Raw genomic sequence first — 23,287 nt, forward strand, 5'->3', positions numbered from 1 at the left:
GCTCTCCCTCCCCACCCCCAATGCTCTCGTGATGTGAATTACATGCATTGATGATGGCAGAGAGGCCGGAAGGAATTAAAGCAGACAGGCTCTTGGAGAGCCTCACTACAGGGTCACGGGTCTCACCTGAGGAGGCGAAGTTTCCCTCATTTCTTCCCTGTGCTGAGCTGCCTGCCTCTGTTACGAGAGCCGCTGCATTGCACGTGTTCATCTTTCTAATACTGACCTCATTAAATTTATTTGGAATTAACCAGTGTGAAAACTTCTGAGAAAAGAGGTCTTGATAAGAAAGAGTAAGCCAGTGCCAAATAAGAGATCCAGGTCAAATTTAATCCAATTGTAGGGATATTTAGAAGGGGAAGAAAGAATCCTTTAATTTGAAGGCTTTTTTTCATCTACATCCTTCTTTCAACTTATTCTATAAAGGAGCCATTAAATTGTGTAGTAACACTGGGGCCACATGCATTGTAAGAGCAGGCTTAACCCTCCTAAGATTACAAGATGGAGCGAAACTTTCTGAGTGTTGGCAGCTTCAACATGAGGCTTCTTCAAGCAGGATGTCTGAAGGTTGGGTCTCTCCAAAGCCCACCCCTCTCCTGGGACCCAGTGGCCATTTCCTTTACCCCATAACCACGGTTACAAGGTTTGAGTCTGCGGCATGAGAGTTCATTTTTCTCACTTGACTCGTCGATCCTAGAGTTGGTGGATTTTTTTTCCTTTCTTCCCTATTCATTCCTTTACCCCATGACTTTGAAAACTATGTGATGATACCAGAATGAAAAGTTACAGATCCAGCCTCTGACTGTAGCCTCACCACAAGGCTCACTCAGAACTCTGCTGAGCACTTACTGTGGGCAAGGTCCTGTCCAACTGCTTCACATACAAGACTGCCTTCAAATTTCCCTCAAACTTTGGAGGTAGGTACTATTTGTATCTCTGTTTTACCAACAGGGAAACTGAGGCAGAGAGGGAGTTAAATAACTTGCCCAAGATCACACGGTAGAGAATAGCAGGTCCAGGAGCTGACCCCATGCGGTCTGGGCCCAGAGTGGACTCTGATTCATCTCGCCCTGTGGCATTTCTGTTATATTGTCAACTGCCCACTTGATTTTCAAACTTACCGTCATCACCATCATCTCCATCACCATCTTCTCCATCATTGCCATCACTACATCACCATCGTCATCATTACCATCACCACCATCACCATCATCACCACCATCATCATCGCCACCACCACCACCATCATCACCACCACCATCACCACCACCACCATCACCACCACCACCATCACCACCACCACCATCATCACCACCACCATCATCATCACCACCATCATCATCACCACCATCATCATCACCACCACCATCATCATCCCACCACCATCACCACCATCATCATCACCACCATCATCATCACCACCAACATCATCACCACCACCATCATCACCACCACCATCATCACCACCACCATCATCATCACCACCACCATCATCATCCCCACCACCATCATCACCACCACCACCATCACCACCATCATCACCACCACCATCACCAACATCATCATCACCATCATCATCACCACCACCACCATCACCACCATCATCACCACCACCATCACCACCATCATCATCACCATCATCACCATCAGTAATCAACAGGAGAAACAAGACATCATTTCTATTACTCTTCTCCTCACCATCTGGAGGAAAAGGAATTGGAAAAAGGAAATTGTGTATTTTATGCACAACTGCCAACTCAAAGGTTCAATTTTATAATAGCTTATGCAAAACAGCAGTACAAGCAATTCTCAGTTATTTGGGAGAATCAGATAACTGTAAAATGTGAATAAGGAGAAACACAAGTACACTTGATTTAGGACTGCATTGTGCTGATTTTTAATAGACCATTTTTTATGAAATGAATTTTCATAAAAGCTTTTCCCAAAGTATGTCCTATGGAGCAACCATGGTATCGCAGTGGCTGTTTTGGCAGGGGGAGTGAAGTGTCCAGAGGTCAGATTGCTTTGGCTTGGTTAACCAAGATGAAGCAGGCCTCCTTTCTGCAGGACTTCTCAGGGCCTTTGGCGCCCTCCCACCTAGGGAGCTTCTCTGAAACATGTTGTGATAGGCAGCCTTTGCCAAACGCATTTGACCTTGGAACCCTTCCCCTGCCAACAGAACTCTTAGAATTGGAATAGACTAACATTTTGGTACTGGTTTGGGTATAACGTGGCACCTGCAAATTTCATCTAGTCTCACAACCAGTGGCCCTTTAGCCCTTTCTCTGTGCCAGACACAGACTGCCCTCATAGGACACTCAGTCTCAGGGAAGACAGTATTAGTCAAATAATCAAATAAAGATAAAATGGAAACTGTGACAAATACCACCAAGAAGAGAGAGAGGCCGTGCTGTAAAAGTCAGCCCAATCCAGGCTGGCGGTGGGGGTGGAGGTAGCACCTAAACTAAAAACTAGAGCATGAACAGGAGTTAACTCAGAAAAGGAAGGTGGGTGACAGAGCAGCCTGCACAAAGGTCCTGAGGCAGGGGCAGACACAGTGCATCTAAGGATCTAAAGGAAGGCCAGCATGGCTGGGGAGGAGGGAGGGAGGGCCTGGTAGGGTATTGGGAGAGGATGGGGAACAGTTACTTGGTCTAGGCTGGGCTGGGCAGAGAGCCCAGGAAGGAGGCCTGGGTAGGTTCTGGGGTCAAGCCAAGACCTTTGTTGATAATCTCAGGTCTGCCCACCTCCTCCTAGCCAGCATTCTCACAGCCAACAAAGCCAGAAGGCCCTGGAGCTAGAGCAAGTTCCCATGCAGATGACTGCTGCTCTGGCAGGGATGGTCCCAGACACTGCCCTGCACCTGGAGAGGCAGGAGGTGGCCAGCATGCCCCCTCTCGGCTGAGCCTGAGGGTCCCGTGTGTCATAACCCACCAGAGATGCAGCACAGCCTGCTCGTGGCAGACCGTCAGGTCCTTCCTTCCTCTGCTGATGTTACAGCAAAGCCCCAAGAGCCCAGCTCCGTGAGGACATCCAGAAAGAGGAGCTCTGTCTTCTAAAACTTAGAATTCAGCTCAAGGCCATTACTGCTGGTAAGAATAATCCTCCATTAATCACCTGCTCTGCGTGGTTCCTGAGTATGATGAGTGCTTAGAATAAACTCAGATTAAGAGGGAAAAAGCACCCAAGAGGTTGCCATGGTGACAGCCTGTGTACCAGCCCTTGCAGATACTTCTGATGTCACTTCCCTGACCCCCAGCACTATCTGAGCCCCTTCAGGAGTTCCCTTTGTAGGAAACAACCTGGTAAACTCTCACCGAATCCCTCCTTCCCATCTGGTAGAATCAAAAAGACATGAAAGAAGAGAATATACGTTAAGGTTTCCCCTTACTGATTCTATAAGTTATAGTCAAATTCCTGCAATGAAATGCTCTTGAAACGATAAATCCTATACTTAAGAATTTATATGGAAAAATCCCCAAGAAGTGAAAAAGAAAGTGACAGAGTGACACATACATTATGCTCTTGGTTACATAAAACAGTTATAAAGGGTCCATAACTAAACCTGCACCTCTACCTGCACCTGCACTTGCATCTACACCTGCACCTGCACCTGCACCTACACCTGCATCTGCACCTGTACCTACACCTGCACCTGCACCTGCACCTGCATCTGCTCCTGCACCTGCACCTACACCTGCATCTGCACCTGTACCTACACCTGCACCTGCACCTGCATCTACACCTGCATCTGCACCTGTACCTACACCTGCACCTGCATCTACACCTGCACCTGCACCTACGACTGCACCTGCACCTACACCTGTACCTACGCCTGCACCTGCATCTACACCTGCACCTGCACCTGCTCCTACACCTGCACCTGCTCCTACACCTGCACCTGCACCTACACCTGCTCCTGCACCTGCATCTACACCTGCATTTTCACCTTTCACCTCGACCCCTATGACACTTCTTAAAGGTTTTCCATAAATACAAATTGCTTTTTAAATTTTAAATGAATAGGAGAACGGTCACCCTGAGCAGCCACAGCACACACGTGGCTTGTGACCTGACAAGTGCATGGCAGGGGGATTTCTTAGGCAGCATCCGGAATTCACGCGGGGGGAGGGGCCCTGCCTCACGGAGCGGGTGGAGCTGAGCAACCAGCCGCAGGGGAGATGTGCCTGTTCACAAAAGCTGGACTTTCTTGAAACGGCTGGGGATGCAACCCCAGTGACGGGAAGGACACCAGGGGGCAGGCGCCTGGCAGCGTCCCGTGTCCTCCCTCCCAGCCGCCCGGTCTATGCGCCCGGAACGGAGGCGCCGGCTCCTGTGGCCACAGCGCCGCCTGCCGGGAGCCGCGAGAACAGCACACGCGCCCCTGGCTGCACTCCCGGGACGCCGGGCCCTTGGCCGTCCTGTCCTCCACGTGGGCAGCGGCTCTTCCCGGTTAGTCCGGGCGGGTCTGGTGGGCGGAGTCCTACTCACTCCTCTGTGCACCAGTGACCCTCCAGGTGACTATGACTCGACGGTGATAACCACTCCTCCGGAGTTACTTGGGACAGTTAGCAGCAGCCCTGTCACTGACCCTCAAATATGTAACAGGGCGTAGGAGGCAGTGGGGCCATCACTCTGGGCCACAGGCCATCTGCGTCCAGAAGTTTGGGAACTGGACACTGACCAGGGAGCCTCAGCGGCCCCCCCACCCCTGCTTTTATTTTGGTAAAAGACGCCCAACATAAAATGTACCCTTAATGACACAGTCCACGCACAGCCATCTAGTTCCAGAACATGTTCATCCCCTCCAAGGCAGAGCCCGCTCCCCAGCGCCTGGAAACCACACGTCTGCTCTCTGTGCATTTGCCTGTTCTGGGCGCTCCTGAAATCGCACGCTACGTGGGCTCCCGCGTCCGGCTTCTCTCCCAGTGCACGATGTGTGTGAGCCCCCACGCTGGGGCCTGTGTCCCTGCGCTTTCTTTTCTGAGGCTGTCGACTCTTCCGCTGTCCACGGACCGCATCCCACTTCTCTTTTCAGCAGCTGACAGCTGACAGACGCAGGCGGTTTCCACCTTCCGGCCGCTGTGGATGCGGGTGTGCATGTGTTTCCTCGACCCCGTGTTTTCAGTTCTCTGGGCCACACGCCCGGTGGGACTGCTGGGTCCCATGGTGACCTTGTTTCACTTCTAAGGAACCGCCAGCCCGGCTCCACGTGGCCGTGGGCCTCCTGTCGGGGGGCTGGTGAGTGGGTGCCTCCCTTCCCAGCATTTACTACAGACCAGACAGCAGGGCGGGTTTGGGTCCAGGAGCCCTACAGACGCACCCTTGGTGCTGATGGCCACCGGCAGGACCCACTGGCGGTTTGAGGGTCGCCCCATTCTTGCCAGCCGCGTTCACAGGGCTTGGGTGCTGATGGCTCTGCCTCTTGGTGACACGGCGCAGCCCTCTCCCACCACCCCAGGCTGGCCCGGGTTGGAGACAAGGCTCCCTGGGGCCGCCTGGCTGGAGTGCGTGTGTTCAGCAAACAGACCAAAAGTCTGTTAGAGCTCCCAGGCTTCCTGAGTCTTGGCTGCTGCAGCATCTCCCGCTCACGCCAAGCAGGAGGGGCCGCTCCGCACCTGGAGCCAATCCCAGCGTGCTGGCGGGAGTCAGCGGATTCAGGGCACGCTGTGCAGGGAAATGGGACGAGACTCTTGACTCTTCCTCTGGGGGACCCGATGTGACAACAGGCAGGGCATGGGTGACAAGGCTGAGGGTGGACACCAGCCCGTGAGTAGCGAGTTCTCGTGTCATGCCCCCCGCCCCGCTGACCGCTTCCACCCGGGGAACCCACTGCCGCTACTTCGGACAGAAAGGAGCCTGCCGGGAGGGGCCTGCGCTGCTCAGGGACTGGACGGGAAGGCTGGCCAGCAGGGGGCCCCAGGACTCTGGGTCTTGAGGGAGATGCTCCTGTGGTGGAGGACTTCCAGCACACTTCCCACCCCGACTCTTCCTTGACTCAACATCTGCAGTTGAGAGAGAGAAGCTGATTGGCCCAGCTGCGCTCCTGGGCCTGCCTGCTGGCCAAGGGAGGTCAGGGCGTCTTGACCAGCCATCTCCCCAAGCCCACTCACAGTGGGGAGCGATGACCCCCCAGAAGGAAATCAGGCCTCCGTTGCCAAAAGAGCCAGGAGTGGACTGTGCGCCGGTCCCGTTGTCGGCAGTAACGTCTTCTGTTACCCCTACCCCAAATTAAGTAGCTGCCTGTCTTTGTTAATTCGGTGCAACCTGCAGGGCACTTTTGAGAAGCATCTAATTCACTCTTCCCCACCAGGCAAATTCTGTGAGAATATATTCATGGCCTTCATTGATATTCATACAACTTTGAGGATTTTCTCATGATTTATAAAACTCAAAGTAATCATGAGTGGTAATGTATAATAGTGTCGATGCTACACAACAAATGCCTTTTCCCATCGCATTCTGGGTTTTCCTGCTCATTACAAGAACCTAACTGAAAATAATTGAAAGCTGAATTTCTTCGTGCATTGAAAGTATTTCATAAAATGTAAGAAATACAAACATCTTCAAGCCTCTTAATGTTCAAGAATCAATGGAGAGTGGGGGGTTGGGTAAGGATCGTCCCTCAGCCTCGGCCCCAGGTTAGCCCCATTAATTTGATGAGAACAGTTTTACTTATTATGGCCGGTCTTGCTGCCTGCCCAGCGCCGCGGCGAAGTGCTTTTAAACTAAACTTGGCTGCAAGCTGAAGTGACACACATCGGGCTCGGCTGCAATTCCATGATCGCTCTCCAGAGCAGTTAAGGTGAGGTTCTGATGCTGCCAAACTCAGGCTCGGCTGCTCGCCTCTCAAAAGCCCACACCTGAGGGGGCAGGTGTCCATAGAAAGGAAAGGTGCTTTGTTCGGAAAAGCTGGCGATCTGGGGAGAGGATGGACGCACATCCAGAGACCAGCTCTGAAGACTCTGCTCGGCCGTGGCAATTTTAAAGGGTAAAGGGGGAAGTGGTCTCAGCTGATCATTAAGGCAGAGGGTCGGGCCCTCTGTCTTTCTCCGCTGTGTGCAGGCCTGCCGGCTCCTCCTGATGCCCCTCCGCGCTGTCTTGCCCGCAGGGTCCGCCTGCAGATTTACCAAGGGGGAGCTGGGGGCAGAGAGTCAGCGTTGTGTAACTTCTCCATCCTTCACTCCTCCTCCTTTTAGTCCAGGAGAAGAAGCAAGGGGTTAGGCGAGGCGCCGGCGTGCTCAGCAGAGCAGAGGTTGGGAGCTGGGCTGAGTGATGCCGTGTGGTCTAGTTTCGTGGTTAAGTTCTGAGCAAAACGATGAACAAAGAGAAAAGGGGTGAAGGAACCCCTCACGGGGACCCTGGGCCTGAGAGTCGCGGAGGCTTTAACACACGGGCCTTCAGCGACCTCCGCGCTCGCAGAGCCGGCTGGAGTGAGAGCCGCACCTGGGTGTGAGTGTCGGGTGCGGAGCTGAGTGACCCTGGGGAGGCCTCCTGCGCCCAGCCTCCCGTCTGCACCAGGGGCCTGGCTTCCTCGGCCTCCCCTTCGGCTCTTCGAAGCTTCCTAGGACGGCAGCGCGACCAAGACAGGACCCGGGAACTCCGCCCTGCCCCCCGACTGCTTGTGAGACCCTCTTCGGCCCTTAGCCTCTCTGCCGGGGGGGGCTGGACCGGGTGGTCGGGGGGGCTGACACCCTGGGGTTTTCCTTTAATGGTCCCTTAAGGATTCCCGGGGTGCGGGGTGGAGGCTCCAGGGGCTCCCGTCTCCTCGGGGAGCTCTGTGCCAGCTTCAGGTGTCAAGGCATAATGACACATACGGAGGGAAGCCCTAACATGGGTGAGGAGGCCCCTGATGACCCGGGGGCAAGCAGGCTGAAGGTGGGCCACCCCACTGCCGGCCCCTCAGCACCCCTCCCCAAGCCCCCTTCTTCTCCTGCCAGAAGCCTGGGACCAGGTGACACCGCACCCCTCAGGTCCCCTTCCCAGCGGCCTCTCTGGAGCAGAACTATTTCGTCTCCCTCCCCCAGCCCCCCCCAGGGCCTCCGGACGTTTCTGCAAGGACAGACAGGCCGGGGCAGACCCTTGGGGGTGGCCGTCCCGCCTCCTCCTTTTGCGCCGGGCTGCATGCATTGCCCCCTGGAGAGGGAGAACCACGGCCCCTTCTCTCCAGACTCCCCTCCCCTCCTTCCTGTGTCTCTGCTGTTTCCTTCCCCTGGGATGGTAGCTGCAGGGCTGGGTGGAGCTTCCCCTGCCCACCTGGGATGTTTGCACCCCTGCCCCGCCTTCCCTCCCGACCCTGTGCTCACTGCCTCCTCCCTCGGGCTCAGAGATGTTTCTCCTCCGGGAAGAGGGCCTCCAGGTTCCCAGGGTCACACGGCCCCCAACCGGAGACCCAAGCCTGGGTGTCACTCTCACTCCTGCCAGTTCTATGAATGCAGGGGTCTCTGAAGGTCCACGTTTGAAACAGAGCGGCCTTAGGTCTCCCTAAGCACCTGGCCGTGGCCCTGGCCCACAGCCCCAGGCAGCAGGTCCTCATTTCCTTTATTCATTCAGTGATTGTTGGGCACCTACTGTGTGCATGGTGCGAGGCCAGCACCCTGGGGACAGATAGGGCCCAGGAGAGGGTGTGGGGCATTGTCAGGGCTTGGCAGTGAGGAGGGACGAGACGGGGAGGAAGGGGAGACAGGCGAGCCGGCCAGCTGTGCAAAGCAGACAGAACAGACAGAAAACCTGAGAAAACGCTGATTCTCTATCAGCGTGAAAATCAAGAAGTCCCCACATGTGGGCCTGACATGAGGCCTGGCGGGGGCCGCGGGGAGGCTGCAAATGCGTTTAGGTGAAATATTGCTCTTACCTCTGGGCTCTGGCAAGACTCAAATTTTAAAAGAAAATTGCCTCCCTCGGCCAGCCGCGGTCACGGCCAAGTGTAGATTTGCCTGTCTGCGTCCCGGCGAGGCCCAGGGGTAGGGTGGGGGCCAACCGTCTGCTGTCACGATTCAGAGCTTTTCACTCTGCTGCAGGCAACTCAGAACTCCCCACAGGTGACCAAAATGAGAGGCTGCAACCTGTTTTCCTGGGGAAACTCCAGGTTTAATATCAGACAAGGCGAAAGGCCTGAAACACTTCACTGAAGGATTGCATCCTCGTGGAAGAACTTGATCCTAATTCAGGCTTGAAAACACTAGGACTGGGTCACGGGAGGCCTCGTTAGTGGTGTGGCAAAGCCATCAAGATGCGGAATAGCCGTCGGCGTGCGGGAGGCTTCGTGCAAAAAGGAGAGGGGTGATCCAGTTGTGTGTGTGTGCGTGTGTACGTGTGTATGGATGCGTGTGTGCATTTATACGTGTGCGTGTGGTGTGTACGTCTGCATGTTTCTCTGTACGTGAATGTGCAGGAATTGTGTACCGCCGTGGATGAGACCGAACACTCAATTTTAACCTGACTTTCTCGAAGATCCCTTTGCCCCCACGTCCTTCGACCAGAGCCTCTCGCAGGCCCTGTCTCTTCCCCATTTCGTAATCATCACTTTGTCATTCTGCATTGAGACGCTGTCACTTTTTTAGACAGTTCTAATTCCACTGGTCCGACCTGCTGGAGGCAGGGCCCTGCCTGTCCACGCGGTGCCCAGACCACAGCACAGGCGACACTGTTGAAATAACTCGGGGGGCGGGGGGCTGGGGACCCAGCCTGAGGGCCCAAGGCGAGGTTTTCTCTGCTGAGTCCATCGGGGTTCTCCTCCCCTGCCATTCTTTGGGAATAAATCACCAAGGTGTTTGCAGTTCAAAACCACACATGGTGACTTTTCTCCAGTTTCAAGTTCATTTGAAATTAGGCAAATACGTCCTCCTTGGGGGAGATTCTGCCAGAACCCTTCACCCCACCCCGCCTTTCCTGAGGACGGAGCCAGCCCTCCCAGCGGGTCCCCGGGCAAACACAATGACCAGGCACCATACGTTATTTTAATGTAGACATCACTTTAAACTAACCTGTTACCATCTGTTCCGTCCTTTAATAACAAATGCAAAAGAGCAGGATTCTCCGTGGCGTTGTAAAAGCGAGACGGTAATGGAAGTGCCGGCCCCGCTCTTTATTCATGGCCCTATCGGACGCCGCTGTGATGTTTTTTTCATCTTCCAGACACAAATCAAGGGGAAACTGCTCTCCTCTGATCTGGTGAATTCATTCACACAGTATTTCTTCCTAACACGGCAAACTCTGGGAGAATTGCGGGCACTCGGAGAGCCGGCGCCAGGAGACCACACGGCGCGGATTTCAGAAGGCGCCGCTGCTCAGCACCCGGAGCATTAGGGGGACGCGGCCCGGGGGCCCGAGCGTAATGAGATTTCTTTGTGAAAAGTAAAATCTTTCCATGTGTGGCGGGTTCTTTTCAACAGTTTCGTGGTTAAATTTCCCCGTGAAGGCTGGGCAGGCTGGCCCGGGGAGCTCGCAGGCAGCAGCTGGGTGAGCCGGGCGTGTCCCACACCCCCACCCCGGCCCGCCCTGTCTGCAGGACCGCAGGGGCTCACGCACCCGCCTCAATCCAGTTCAACTCGGCCAATGTCCTTTGGGGGCTTCCTGTGACCCCCAAGTGCTCTACTCTTAACCTAAAGGCAAAGCAAGCTTCCCAACCCACCAGCCTTTCTAGAACCTTCCACACTCCTGGGAGGCAGAGCATTGTGAGTTTTCACATCAGTCACTCACTCCCCCTTTCCCCTCAACTGAGATGGGAGTCTGCTCTCGGGGCCCAGGATCCACTTGGACTTGCGAGCTCCGCCCACTTCACTGGCGACCAAGCCTTGGTGGAGAAGAAATGGCACTCAGCCAGGGAGGACCGCCCGTCTGCGACCTGACCCCGGGAACAGAGAGCTCTTCACCTGCCTGGTGTGTGTCTCCCCGCGTTCCCCGCTTGGCGCCCAGGCCGGGCTGGTCAGTCGTGGTTGAAGGACGGTCCTCAGGGGGCAGAGAAGGGACGTGAAGACAGGCCAGGCCTCGTCCTGGGATGCCCAGTGCTGGGAACCAGAGAGGCAGGACCCCGCGTTCAGGTGGGGCGGCCCTGGCCAAGGTGAGCGCAGCCTGGGGGCATCCGGGCCCAGCCCCTCTGTCAGTGGTCGTGCTCAGGGCAGACAAGGAACAGGGGAGCCCAGCCTGATGGCAGGAGAGAGAGGAGGGCAAAGATGGGGAAACCGGAGCCCAGGCGTCTCTCACGGACAGTGCGTGTATGTGTGCACGTGTGTGTGCGCGCGTGTGTGTGCTTCTCTTCTGGAGGCCCCGCCCAGCACCCGAGCAGCGCCAGGCTGACACTGGCCCTGACCTCCACGATGCCCGTGAAACGAAAGCGTCCCCCTCTTCTCCCCACCAGTTCCCGACGTTTCTGTCCCACGTCCCATCCAGAGGGGGCCACTGTCACACCATCGGGGGTGGCTGTGTCCTCACCCCAAAGCCCGGACCTGGGTGGGGACGACGCTGGTGTGCAAACAGCAAACGCTAGTCTGAGAAAAAAAAAAAGCTGCCCGCTGTTGGGCTGAATTTCCTAAGGAGGCTGTTTCCCGGGGGAGGGGCTGTTTCCTGCAGCACAAGTTCAGCCGGGAAGCAGGCGATTATCAGTCCCTCTGGCGCCTCCCTGGGGACCCTCCTGTGACTGTTCTGCGCCACCGGAGTACATTGCCCAGGAAAAGCCATGCGTAGTTTCTGGGAGAAGTCCTACGTGGGCGTGCAGGGGAGGGAAAGTACGTTTCCCTCTGCCCTCCCGGGTTCCTGGCTGAGGCCCCTGTAATAAAAGACAGATTAACAAGAGAAGATCAAACAGAAGTTTATGAACCTGTGCGCCTCCTGTGTACATGGGGGAGACCCAGGGAAAACGAGCAGCTCCCCGAGATGGCTGAGAATTCAGGCTTAAATAGCTGCTTAAGAGGAAAGAGGGAGACGGATGTGGGCCTCTGGGGGAGAGGAAGTGACTTGTGGCAAAGACGACGGGGCCGGGAAGGCAGGTGGCAGGTGTGGTCCAGGTCTGCCCGGCTGTGCTGCCCCCTCCCAGGAAAGGGGCAAAACTCTTCCCCGGCTGGTAAAACCTGGGGAAGCGGGGTGTCTGACACACGTACCCGGGCAGATGGGGGCGCTCAGAGGAGGTGGCCCTGCCCTGCGTCGGCTGCTTCTCCAGGGCCTGCAGCTGAAACAATCACGACACCTCTGGGCACATGTGGGGGCCGCCCGTCCGCCGTCCTCATCCCCGCCTGACGCTCACGCAAGCGGTTTCATGGCCTGGAAGCCGGGCTGACGGCTCCTCCCTCTCCGTCCTGATAAGAGGTCTGTTCAGTGGAACTGGCGCCTCATTTCAGGCTCTAAGGATGCAAGCAATCTGAGGTTGAGTGAGAGTCATTTCTGTGGAACCAAAGAAAAACAACAGGGCATGTTTGGAGCAGACGCTAAGCCAGTCTTCCAGTCCGGGCGGCAGCCAGCCAGTCGAGGAGCGCAGAGCCTCTTCTGCAGCCTGAACACCTGTGGTGATGCCACCACGTGCCCCGGGGAGCTTTCGGCAGTGGGGGGGGGGGGATCCTTGCAGCAACAGGCGTGCAGGCTGTCCATGCGCGAGCTGCCATGGGGATCCCTGAGGCTTACGCCCCGTCATCCAGCCTCAGTTTGCTGGGGCTCTGGGGGAAAGGGCAGTTTTGTTCTTAGTGGTTCCAAGCCAGAAGGGCAGGAGAAAATTGGAAATGCTGGTTTGGAGAGAGGTAGCTGGATCTCTGAGGAACCCGGAAGAATTTGGATCCAGTCCAGTTACAGGTAGAAAACAAAACCTCAAAGGCGAGGGACAGGATGGGTTCCCACAGGCGCAGCACCGAACCCTGATTCTCCCCTGTGCAGTCACCCCCATTTCTACCAAAGATGATCACAGGAAGACCGGTTTGTCTGCAAAGGAAGTCTGGTCCCGTCCCACTTGGCCTGACCGCTCACAGAAGCTCAGCGAAAGCTGCGAGGCCCACACAGGCCCTCGTGAGGTTGCTCTGCGGGAGCTGGTGACGGGGACTCAGGCCAGCCCGCGTGCCCCCCTTCAGGCGTGCCGGGCAGGGCCCCTCTGGCTTGGGGCTGCACCCCGCCTGCTGGCACCTCCCTGCGGCCACCACGCGGCCTCTGTGTGGGGGGCTGGCTTGAGTCCCCGCGCGCGGTGTCCCGCGAGGATTTGGGAAACCCGGGGCCCGGTTTCTCTCGTGTCCTCTGTCTGGAGAACGTCCAGACAGCTCCTCGGTGAACCTTCCTGACCCTGGGGCCCTTTTTTGCAGGAATTTGCTGAAGAAATAGTGATCTGTCCAGGTTTGCTCTTTTTTCCGGCCAAGTTTGAAGTTTTCAAAAAATAACGTTTCCTCAGGATTTTCGATGGGGCTGGCGTAAAATATAAAGAATAAAACGTTTTTAAAAGACTTATTTAGAGACACGCTCTGGGAAACACCCCCCCCCACCCCGTGTTCTCCTCACGTCCTTCTCCTGAAGAGAGAAGTCTCATTTTTCTCTCTGAAATTTGCCAAGGGTGCACCTATTTTCTTAAGGGTTTTCTTGAGTCTCGTTGTCAGTTCTCCAGGTGTTCTGTCTTCAGACTCAGACATCTCTGCGTTCGTCTTAACCGACGACCCCGGTGTTTGCTGTGTCCTGCTTGGGCACGTCTTTCCTTCTGGAGCTAAGTGCTCAGGTCACTCGCTGTAATCCTGTTTTAATGATGAAAACATTTAAAGTTAAGGCTGTGCTCTGAGTCACTGTCTGGCCAAACTCCTCACGTTTCCCCGTGTAGCCCACTCGCTGTCGTTAACGTTCTCACGTAGCCTCTCAGAGTTGTTTTGATTCCTACTGAACCCAAGGTCACTTCAAGATGCTTTTTAAATTTCTGAAAGTCTTTTTTTTTTTTAAGTTATCGTTAAGTTTTAATTGCGTTATTCTAGTGAAAGGTCCTGGCCAGTTTTTGTTTGTGGAATTTTTTTTTTTTTTTTTGAGATTTTCATCATGGTCCGTTTTAGTACAAAATGCTGCCATGGTCCCCTGGGCTTTGATCTAAAAAGTTGTAGTTTCTAAAGGTATACTCGAAGTTTTTTTTTAAATTGAAGTATAGTCAGTTACAACGTGTCAGTCTCCGGTGCACAGCAGCCTGTCCCAGCCATGCGTGTGCGTGCAAGGTGTGTTCACGGCTGGGTGCCAGGCTGCTCATTTGACCTCACTGATGGTTCGCATTTTCCCGCCATCAGAGAAGTCCGTGGTCATACACGGTGTCTGTGACCGTCAGCTACCCCTTATCCTTGCGCGAGCCTTTGCTTTACCCAAATGAGAGGCGTACATCGCAGGTTTAATTCTACTGGCGTCTGTTTTGTTTCCCGAAGACGTACATTCATCTGAGTGATCTGGTCAAGAGCGAAGGGCTGTCCCTGCACAGCCGGCCCCCCCCCACCCCACGTATAACACGGAGTCGTGTGCTTTTCTCTGCTCTTTCCCTTCTTCTTCCAGCCTGTAGTCTTTGCTAACTTACTTTGGATCTGGGACCCAGATAACCATCATTAAACTGTTTTTTGAACAATACACAGTTTCTGTAAAAATGGCTTTTATGTTCGTAGTCAGTCCTGTAACCACACTGGCCACAATTTCCAGAGTTAAGTTTCTGTGTCTAAATGCCAGGCCTGTTGTGTGGCTGCCCCTGCTCTGGAGGTCCTCGCTGGGAGGACCACGAGGTGGAACATTTTCTCCATCTTTGCGCATCCGCATCCAGAAGTGCCTGCTGCCTTCCTACTCAGGGGTACAAGCGTATTGGGCCCCAGCCTCTCTCACTCCTAACTCCGTGGTGTGAGCTGCTTCCCGCCCTGGTCTTCCCCAAGGTTGGGTGGCAGCCACGAGCAGCATTTGCGTGGCTCCTTGGCCGTTTTAGCCACCATCCCCGTCCCTCTCAGCCGTGTGTCCCTGCTCCCCGCAGACCCTTTGGAGTATCGTGTCCTGTCCTCCCCGACACCTGGGGGGCCACTGGACATGCAGTGGTGGCCCTCAGTAAATCCCTGGCCACTGACTGCCCTTCCGGTTCCCAGAGTGAACAACACACTGGCTGTGGTCCCGGCGCACCCGGGAACGGCCCAGTGTGAGCACGTCGGGGTGGGGGCAGTGTGGGAGTCAGAAGCGCAGCCCCGCGCCCACTGCAGCCTGACCCTCCCGCCCCTCTGCTCCTCCCTCCAGATCCGCTCGGACAAAGACAATGACATCCCCATCCGCTACAGCGTCACCGGCGTGGGCGCCGACCAGCCCCCCATGGAGGTCTTCAGCATCGACTCCATGTCTGGCCGGATGTACGTCACGCGGCCCATGGACCGGGAGGAGCGCGCCTCCTACCACGTGAGTGTCTGCGGGCGCGGCCCCTAAGGGCAGGCGTGGGGGTGGGGGTGGGGGCGAGAGGTGGTGCGCAAACCCAGATGCCGGGACGGCTGATTCGGGGTGTCACACGCCCTGCTCAGGGCAGAAGCTGTCGGTCTCCCAGTCACTAAGCTCAACCACGCCACACAGCGTGACCCGATCACAGTGGCCCCCCCATAGCCTTCACACCTGGGGCCAGCACCCCACATCCTTGGGGCCGATTTAGGTCCTCCCTGCTCCTCCCGCTGGGTGCCGTTCAGTCCTGTCCCGAGTTCCACTCGGCACCTTTGGCTGTCAGGGGGGCTGGACAACGTGCCCCACCTGAGAGCCAGCTGGTGAACCGCGGACACAGGTGCCTGTGAGACCAGCCCCGTGGGAGCACGCAGACGCATGAGATAAACCAGCCGCCGCCGCCTGCTCTGCAAGATGATTCTCCAGAAGATTCTTCTAAGAATTCCTTATGAAGGCTTGTTACTGGGGCCTGCCGCCTACTGACAACTTGCACAAGTTCCCTAATTTCCCTGAGCCTCAGTTTCCCCGTCTGTAAAACAGGGATCGGGCAATACCAATCTCACGGGTTTTTGCGAACGTTGAGGTGAGGCAGCGCGAGTGGAGTTCTTGGCGCGCCCCGGCCCGGTGCCCCCAGCCCAAGCAAGCGCATGGTGAGAGCTGGCTGCTGATGTTAATGGAAGAAAATCTTGAGTCCACCACAAGCGACTTCCAGGGCCATGGAACGTTCCCAGTCCCTCCCCCAGGCCCACTGTTAAGACAGGGAGAGGAGCGAGTACCCAGAGGGGAGAGCATGGGGTCCCGCATACAGAGGGACCATCATCCGTCAGCAGGCGCGCACAATGCATTGCAGGAAATTCACTTTGCACGGGATGCTCAGATTTGCAAGTGGCAGGACGTTTCTTGTCTCCACCACCAAAAGGGACCCCCCCCAAACTCCCAGCTGTGAGCCCAGCCTGAGGGAGGGACGGGGGTGGGGTGGGCTCTTTTCTCCGAGATTTCCAACAGACGCTTCAAATGTTGTTTCCACTTTAGGGGGTGGGGCAGCCGTGGGACAAGGAGAGCCCCGCCAGCCACTTTCCATCCTTACCTCCACTGGGGCTGCTTCTGCCACTAAAAAGAGCGCCTGAACCAGAGGTGTCACTTTAGTTAGAAGATAATAACTTTAATTTTAGCTTGGAATTACTTTTTTCCAAAGCATTCTCGACCTTTGGCTCGGTGCATGATTGCATGGCCCTTTGAGGAGATGAAGGATCACGTGGCCGCCTGCGGGAAGGACTCCCGCAGCAGGACTGTGTGCCAACCCGGGTTCCCAGGACCGGGGGACCGGATGACAACGGGGCAGGTGGCTGGTTGAAACAACCACACAGCACCCTGAGATGTTTAAACACAAAGCTCCAAGCCGATCTTATCTGGAGGTGGGCAGAGCCGCACCTTGCTCTATGGCTGCGGTTCCCCGGAATCTGTGTTCATCTGTCTCCCTGGGACAACGCAGGTCGCCTCCTCCGTAAAGCCAGCCTCGAGCTTCCCCCAAACACACTATTTCAAGGGTGAATTCCACTCAGGGCTGTTGGGCCAAGGCGCCTGCCACAGGTGCGGATTCGCACCCAGCCTCCTCTCCCCAGAGGCCGGCAGGGTGGCCGGCGCGGACGACTGTGCGGAGGCCCCAGCTCAGACGCTCTCCCCTCCAGCAGGCCTGGAGCGCAGGCTCTTCTGGGCACCCTTGGCTGGTCGCTGTCTGACGGCAGAGATCCTGAGGTCTGGTGTGTCCAGCCTGGAGGGCAACGTGGTTTCCATGGAGAGATGTGGGCTAGAACACGCCTGCATGACGGTCACAGCTCTGTCCTGGAGAGACCCGGGTGATCCCTTCCGCTCTCCAAGCCTCGGTTTCCCCATCGAAACCCCAGGTCCCCGAGGGCCCTGCTCCTGCCCCGACTGCTGTCTGAGGGGCTCAGTCACTCCACGTTCCCCACAGAGGCCCCATGCTGGCTGTCCTCTTGGCCCCTTCTTCAGGGCTCAGCTCCAATGTCACCTCTTCCGAGAGGCCCCCCCTGGCCTCCTCCCAACCCCGGCAGGTCGCTGCAGCCCCACCCGGCACACACTATATACACAGAATACATCGTATAGGCTTCCTTTCCCCTCCGCTGCCTTTCCCTTCTACAGAGAAGCCCCCGGGCAGGCCCCGCGTTTCACTGGGCAGTAGCCCAGGGCACAGGCAGGCCCTGATAAGCACTGACTGAGTGAATGAATAAATGAATGAACGAATTTAAAAAATCCAAAATTTCAGGGGTGCATTTGAGCAGCCCCTCCGGACCTTCCAGCCCAAGTCGAGGGCGTCTTCCCTTTCCTCCTTGGAGATGCTCCCAGGTGCAGAGCGGGGGCTGCCACCCCAGGGCCCCTGGACCCCTCCCCTCTGTGCTGCCCCTAAGGACAGACACGCCGCGGCATGAACGGCCTACAGAGGGGACTCACGGTGGGTGCCCAAGTTCAAGGCCCCCCACATCTCCTCCCTGGGTTTCCCCCAGGCCTGACCTCTTGGCAGCAGGAGTTTAAGCCCCTACCCCTAGTTGGCACCGTGGGTTTTCTGCAGCCGCTGTCAGTGGACATGAACTGCCATTGTCAACAGTGCAGGGACAGGTCTGAGTAGGCATCAGTGTGGGCTCTCAGGTCAGCTTCCAGCCCCTGTGTGGCTCTTCTCGCCCACCTTCCCCATTTCCACAGAGGAGAGAACCCAGGCTCAGAGAAGCTTTGAAATGTGTCCGAAGCCCACCCCACCCTCCCCAGGCTGTCCCTTGAGGGCCCTGGAGCTGTGTCAACCTCACCCCAGTGCTGTGGGTCCGAGGAGACATGCTCTCACGTCCCCGAGGCTGATGGTCACTGAGGGTCAGGAGCATCCCCACGGGGGCGGCTGCCAGCCCTGACCAAGTCTGTGTCGTGCTCCAGCTCCGCGCCCACGCTGTGGACATGAACGGCAACAAGGTGGAGAACCCCATCGACCTGTACATCTACGTCATCGACATGAACGACAACCGCCCCGAGTTCATCAACCAGGTCTACAACGGCTCCGTGGACGAGGGCTCCAAGCCAGGTGAGCCTGGGCGGGCAGGGGCCGGCGAGCGGGAGGCCCCACTGCTGGGGAGGGCCCCGCAGCCCCCACCACTGTGATGGCACCGCGGGACTCATCGCTGATGTGTTTATTGTAGCGGGTATTTGTCAAGAACCTACTGCATGCACCAGGGAGCAGGGACATCTGCTCTACGGAGCTCACAGTCCAGACGGGGACACAGAGAAAAGCACTAAAACCAGTGAATGAAGTCATTGCAGTGAATCCAAGGATTGGAAGGAAACCCAAGGGCCATTGAGAGTCATGGGGGCAGCTGTAGATCAGGGAAGGCCTCTCTACAGAGGTGATATGTAGGCTGAATGCTGACTTGGGATAAGGAGCAGCATGCAGAGAAGGGCTGGATTTGGTGTGATTGCTGGGAGGGAGGCCGGAGAAGGAGAGAGCATGTGCAAAGGTCCTGGGGCAGGGAGCAGGTCAGAGAGGAGGCCTCCTGGCACACTTAGGATTTGACTCAAGGCATGGCAGGAAGCCCATGAGAGGGCCTGGCTCCCCAGCCCTAAGAGGTGAGCCATGTGGCTGAGACCCTTGGTCCCTCAGAGCCGACCCAAGAGCCATCTTCCCATGGACTCCTGTCCAGCATGAATGATAATAACCACTTCATTGTGTCTAGTCTCTGGATCCCATATCTACCAAGAAGTGGGCACGGCCCTCTCCCCTTTAGCTAAGGCAAGACTCAAGGCTGAGGAGGTACAGCAAGCAGCCTGGACCCCTCGGTGTGTGTGTGGGTGAGAATCCCCAGTAGACGCAGGAACCTCAGCTCAGGGACCAGCAGCGTCACTTGGGGACACTTTACAAACACACAGCTCGCGACCCACACCTGCTGACTCAGACACGCTGCAGGTGGGGCCCTGGGTCTGGGCAGACAAGCCCCCCATGTGATTTCTGCACTTGCCGGAGTTTGAGAAGCACAGCCCCAGTCTCCTGATTGGAGCCCGGGGGTATCCTCGGGACAAATGCTCAGCTTGGATTGGGTGAGAGGAGCTGGGGCTGCCAGAAGTTTGCCACTAAAACGTAGGACTCCGGTTACCTCTGAAGGCAGATAAACAGGGAATTATCTTTATGCGCAATTATGCCCCGTGCACCATTGGGAACACACTCACAGTAAAAGGTGTTCCTTGTCAGGGTGAACGTATGCCCTGTAACCGGGTGCCCTGCCTTGTCGTGGCTGCCCCACCCCGGCTCCAGGGCCAGTGCCCATCCTGGGAGGACCTGGGGAAGGTCTGGGCAACCTGAGGCCCAGCACACAGGGCTTCCGGGAGCGCGGCACCCGAGGAGGGGTCAGCGTGTGTCCGGCTGGGGTCGGGGAGCGGCAAAAGCAAACATTTATCATCGCTTCCCCACCAGCGAGGCTGTCATAGCTCCGTCTCAGGGGGCTGCTACTTCAACGAGATGAATTGCCTTTACGATTGATTGTCTCTCAGAATTGTGAGGCCAGCCCGGTGTCAGCGGAGGGAACGGCATGTGACATTATTCCTGCCAGACTTTGGGCGACTGGGCTCTGCAGCCCCCTGAGAGGCAGGGGCAGGGGCAGGCGGTGGGCGGCCACATTAGCTGCAAGCCACTAAGGAAAACGAATGACGTTGCCAACAGCCAGCTCTCCCAGGAGTGGATGAGGGTGGGCGTCGGGGCGGGAACGGGGGCTTTCCTGTTAACAGAAGCCGCAGGTCCTCTATCCTCAAGACCATCCTGGGTCTCACAAATCAGACCTCCCCTGTCTTATTTTAAAACAAATCGATAGAGATAGTCTTCCCAAAGGTGTAGCTGCCTTTACCCGTTAGGATAACAGAGGCAACAGATTGCTGTGGCTCGTCCTCCAAATCCTGATAAGCCTTTAAGCCTGGAGGTTGGCGCCGCCTTCAGGCCGCTGGGCGGGGCCTGGGGCCTGGGCGGGGTCTGGGCGGGGCCTGCGGGTGGGCGGGGCCGGGAGAAGGCCTTTACTCCCGGTACACTCCAGGCCTGTCCAGGTCTGTTTGCACTAAAAGTTGGCGGACTTCGGAGCCCCCAGGGACCCCCGGGCTCCATCTCTGGTCCCAGAACCGCCCTCAGAGAGGAACTTGATGCCACCTCTTTGTGCAAAGCCCAAGACGGAGCTGCACGAAGCCGCCGTCGGGCCGCTCTGGTCCAGGGCGAGGAGAGGACGTCCAGACGAAGCAGACAGGGGACTCCCGGGACTTGGAAACAGTCTCCACCATTTCTTCCCCCTTACATCCGTAAATTACAACAATGGAAGGGTTTTCCACAGTGCCTTTGCGGGGTAAGGAAAAACTACCGCCAGAAATTAGTCATTATTCTCCAGCGTGATCAGCTAATGAAGGGTTTCAGATGTACGTTCTAGTGGAAAACAAATGAAAAGATGTGTTAAATATTGACTCAGCTGGATAGGAACCTTCTAAAGTTTGGGTAGTTCACACGGGGACATCCGCAAGCCACCTGGGGCGGGATCTCTGTCCCACCCCACATCTCCCTGCATTCTTCTCCCAGCACCAGGACCCCCTCAGTTTTCTGAAATCCTCTCTGGCTTTGCTGCGGTGAATGGGCTCACACACAAATGTGGCTGATACAGCTGAGGAGCTGAGCTTCTCATTGTACTTAGAATTTAAATAGCTACGTGGGAGCAGTGGCTGGTGGGTTGGGTGATTTCGGTGGTCCCCACCCAGACAGGGCCCCCTGAAGCTGGGATTCACAGCTGCAGGCCCTCCCCAGAGCCCCTGTGCCCTCCCGGTCATTGCCCCAGATCCTGGATGGGAACTGGCCAGGGGCCAGCGAGCCCCTTGGAGACTCCATCGGACTCTCCAAAAAAGAGCAGAAGGGCAAGCATGTCTTTTTTTTTTTTTTTTAAGTCATTTTTAGCATTCGAACCTCCCACCGTGGAAGCTTTGCTTGGGTGGGGGCCCCGCTGTTCCCTTTGCAAACACCGCCCCTGCCTTTCCAAACTCCATCCTTTCTGCAGAGCCATGTTTGTAGCCACCCTGCTCTGTGTCCCCCCAGTCTGCTGTACACCCCCTCGAGGGGATCATCTCTGTTTTGAGAATTCTTTATCTATTCGAGATACAAGGTCTTCGTCAGACGTGTGATTTGTAAATACTTTCTCCTGTTCTGGGACTTGGGTTTTCATCATAGGGTCTTTGGAAGCGAGACTCTCATTTTGATGAAAGCCAGTTTGTCACTTCCCTTGGCTGGGCTGGCCTTGGGTGTCGGGAGCTCGCCCCCAAGCCCTGGGTCCTGAAGATGTTCTTCTGTGCTTTGTTCTAAAGGTTTTATAGTTTCACATTGTATGTTTCGTCCGTGGTCCATTCCGAGTTAATCTTTGTATAATTTCAGCGTAAGTGTGAGACTTAAGTGTGGGCTCATTTCTTTGTTTGCAGGCATCCAAGTGCTCCTGCACCGCTCGCTGGAAAGGCTGTCTTTCTTCCACTGAAGTGCTTTTGTACCCTTGGCAGAAATCAGTGGGGCCTGTTTGTGGGCTTATTCCTGGGTTCTCCTGGGTTCTCTGTTCTGATCCATTGCTTGTGTGTCTGCCCCTGTCAGCCCCACCCTGCCTGGGTGACTGCAGCTCCACAGGAGGCCTTGACGTGGGGTGGAAAAGATAGCTTTTGGGCACAGTAGGTTTTCAGACCCTGGCTGTCACCTGTGTCCTCCAGGGTGGGGCCACGCACATCCCATGGCCCTCAGCCACCCTTCTCAGAATCCGTGTGGCCAGCCACCATGTAGCATGGTGTGGCCTCAGCCAGCTACTTACGGTCTCATACGTCATCTGTAAAATGGAAATAACAATAATAATAGCGGAGGGTCAGACGAGGGTGTCCACCTGAGGCCCCGACACCTGTGCTGTCGTTAATGCTGTTATTATAAGTGGGCGCTAACTTATTAATACGGTTAGACATTCCTGTTCAAGGTGCTCGCTCCCCCAACTCCAGCAATTACCTTGGTCAGACTGAACCGTAAGACCCGCCTAAAACCAGCTGTCCATCATGTTAGTCCCAGCGTTCCTGGGTCATCCTGCTAGTCTGCTGGGCAGCCTCCTCCTCCTCCCTGACGGCTGAGCGAGACCCCGGACACGGGTTCTTCTGAATTTTCGCAAACTCCCCACTGGCCATGTCTGAACAACGGCAGTTTTCTGGCCAAGGGTGGGGCAGCCAGTGGGAGCCCAGCTGAGGTCCAGTTCCCAGAGCTGATGGGGAGGATTGGGTGCAGGTGCTTCTCTGGGACCTCCCTGCTCCCAGGAGGCATCGGGGCAGAGGGAGGGAGGGAGGATGCGCAGGAGAGGGAAGGGGCAGGGCCGACCTCAACAAGGGCTCCGGCTGGACCATGGGCCGCCCCAGGGGCCAGTGAGCTCCCAGCAGCGGAGGGCAGTCCTGGAGGAGAAGGTGGGCCCTCTGGGAACAGACTCAGGTCCAAGCGGCAGGGGGAGCCACTGCAGACCGAGCTGTCTTCTCCCCATCAGGTCAGAGCCCCTCACCCCTTACCCACCCACCCCGCCAGTCCTGCTCCCTGAGCCGCGTTCTGGGCCCCGCGCCAGGGTGGACTCAGACCCAGGAGGCCTGCACGAAGGAGCAGAGGTGCCTCGCCGCAGGGCTGGCTGTTTCCTTCATCAGAAGCCCCTCTGGGTGGCCTCTGGTGTGCAAGCCTATCTTTAAAAGGCCGAGTTCTGCTCCTTTGAACTTGGCCTCTTTGAGAAAGAGGAGCAACAGATTAAAAATAGCGGCTGGACTGCCAGGCCTGCAGCTCGAGAACCCACAGCCTTGCCCCCCGGCCCTGCCCGAGCTCCAGACCCTGGCCGGC

General features: G+C 56.4%; 1 protein-coding gene across 5 annotated transcripts in view; it reads left to right on the forward strand.

Moving 5' to 3' along the window:
* The window catches only part of CDH4 (cadherin 4), a 465,344-nt gene that overhangs the window by 381,815 nt on the left and 60,242 nt on the right, over window positions 1-23,287 (forward strand). For all 5 annotated transcript variants that reach the window (XM_032461481.1, XM_032461482.1, XM_032461485.1 and 2 more), the window contains 2 exons: window positions 15,199-15,354; window positions 18,325-18,469. In XM_032461481.1, coding sequence (XP_032317372.1) covers window positions 15,199-15,354; window positions 18,325-18,469 — 301 coding nt within the window. The remainder of the gene's footprint in view (window positions 1-15,198; window positions 15,355-18,324; window positions 18,470-23,287) is intronic.

The sequence above is a fragment of the Camelus ferus genome, chromosome 19 (assembly GCF_009834535.1).
Source record: "Camelus ferus isolate YT-003-E chromosome 19, BCGSAC_Cfer_1.0, whole genome shotgun sequence".
Lineage (NCBI taxonomy): Eukaryota > Metazoa > Chordata > Mammalia > Artiodactyla > Camelidae > Camelus > Camelus ferus.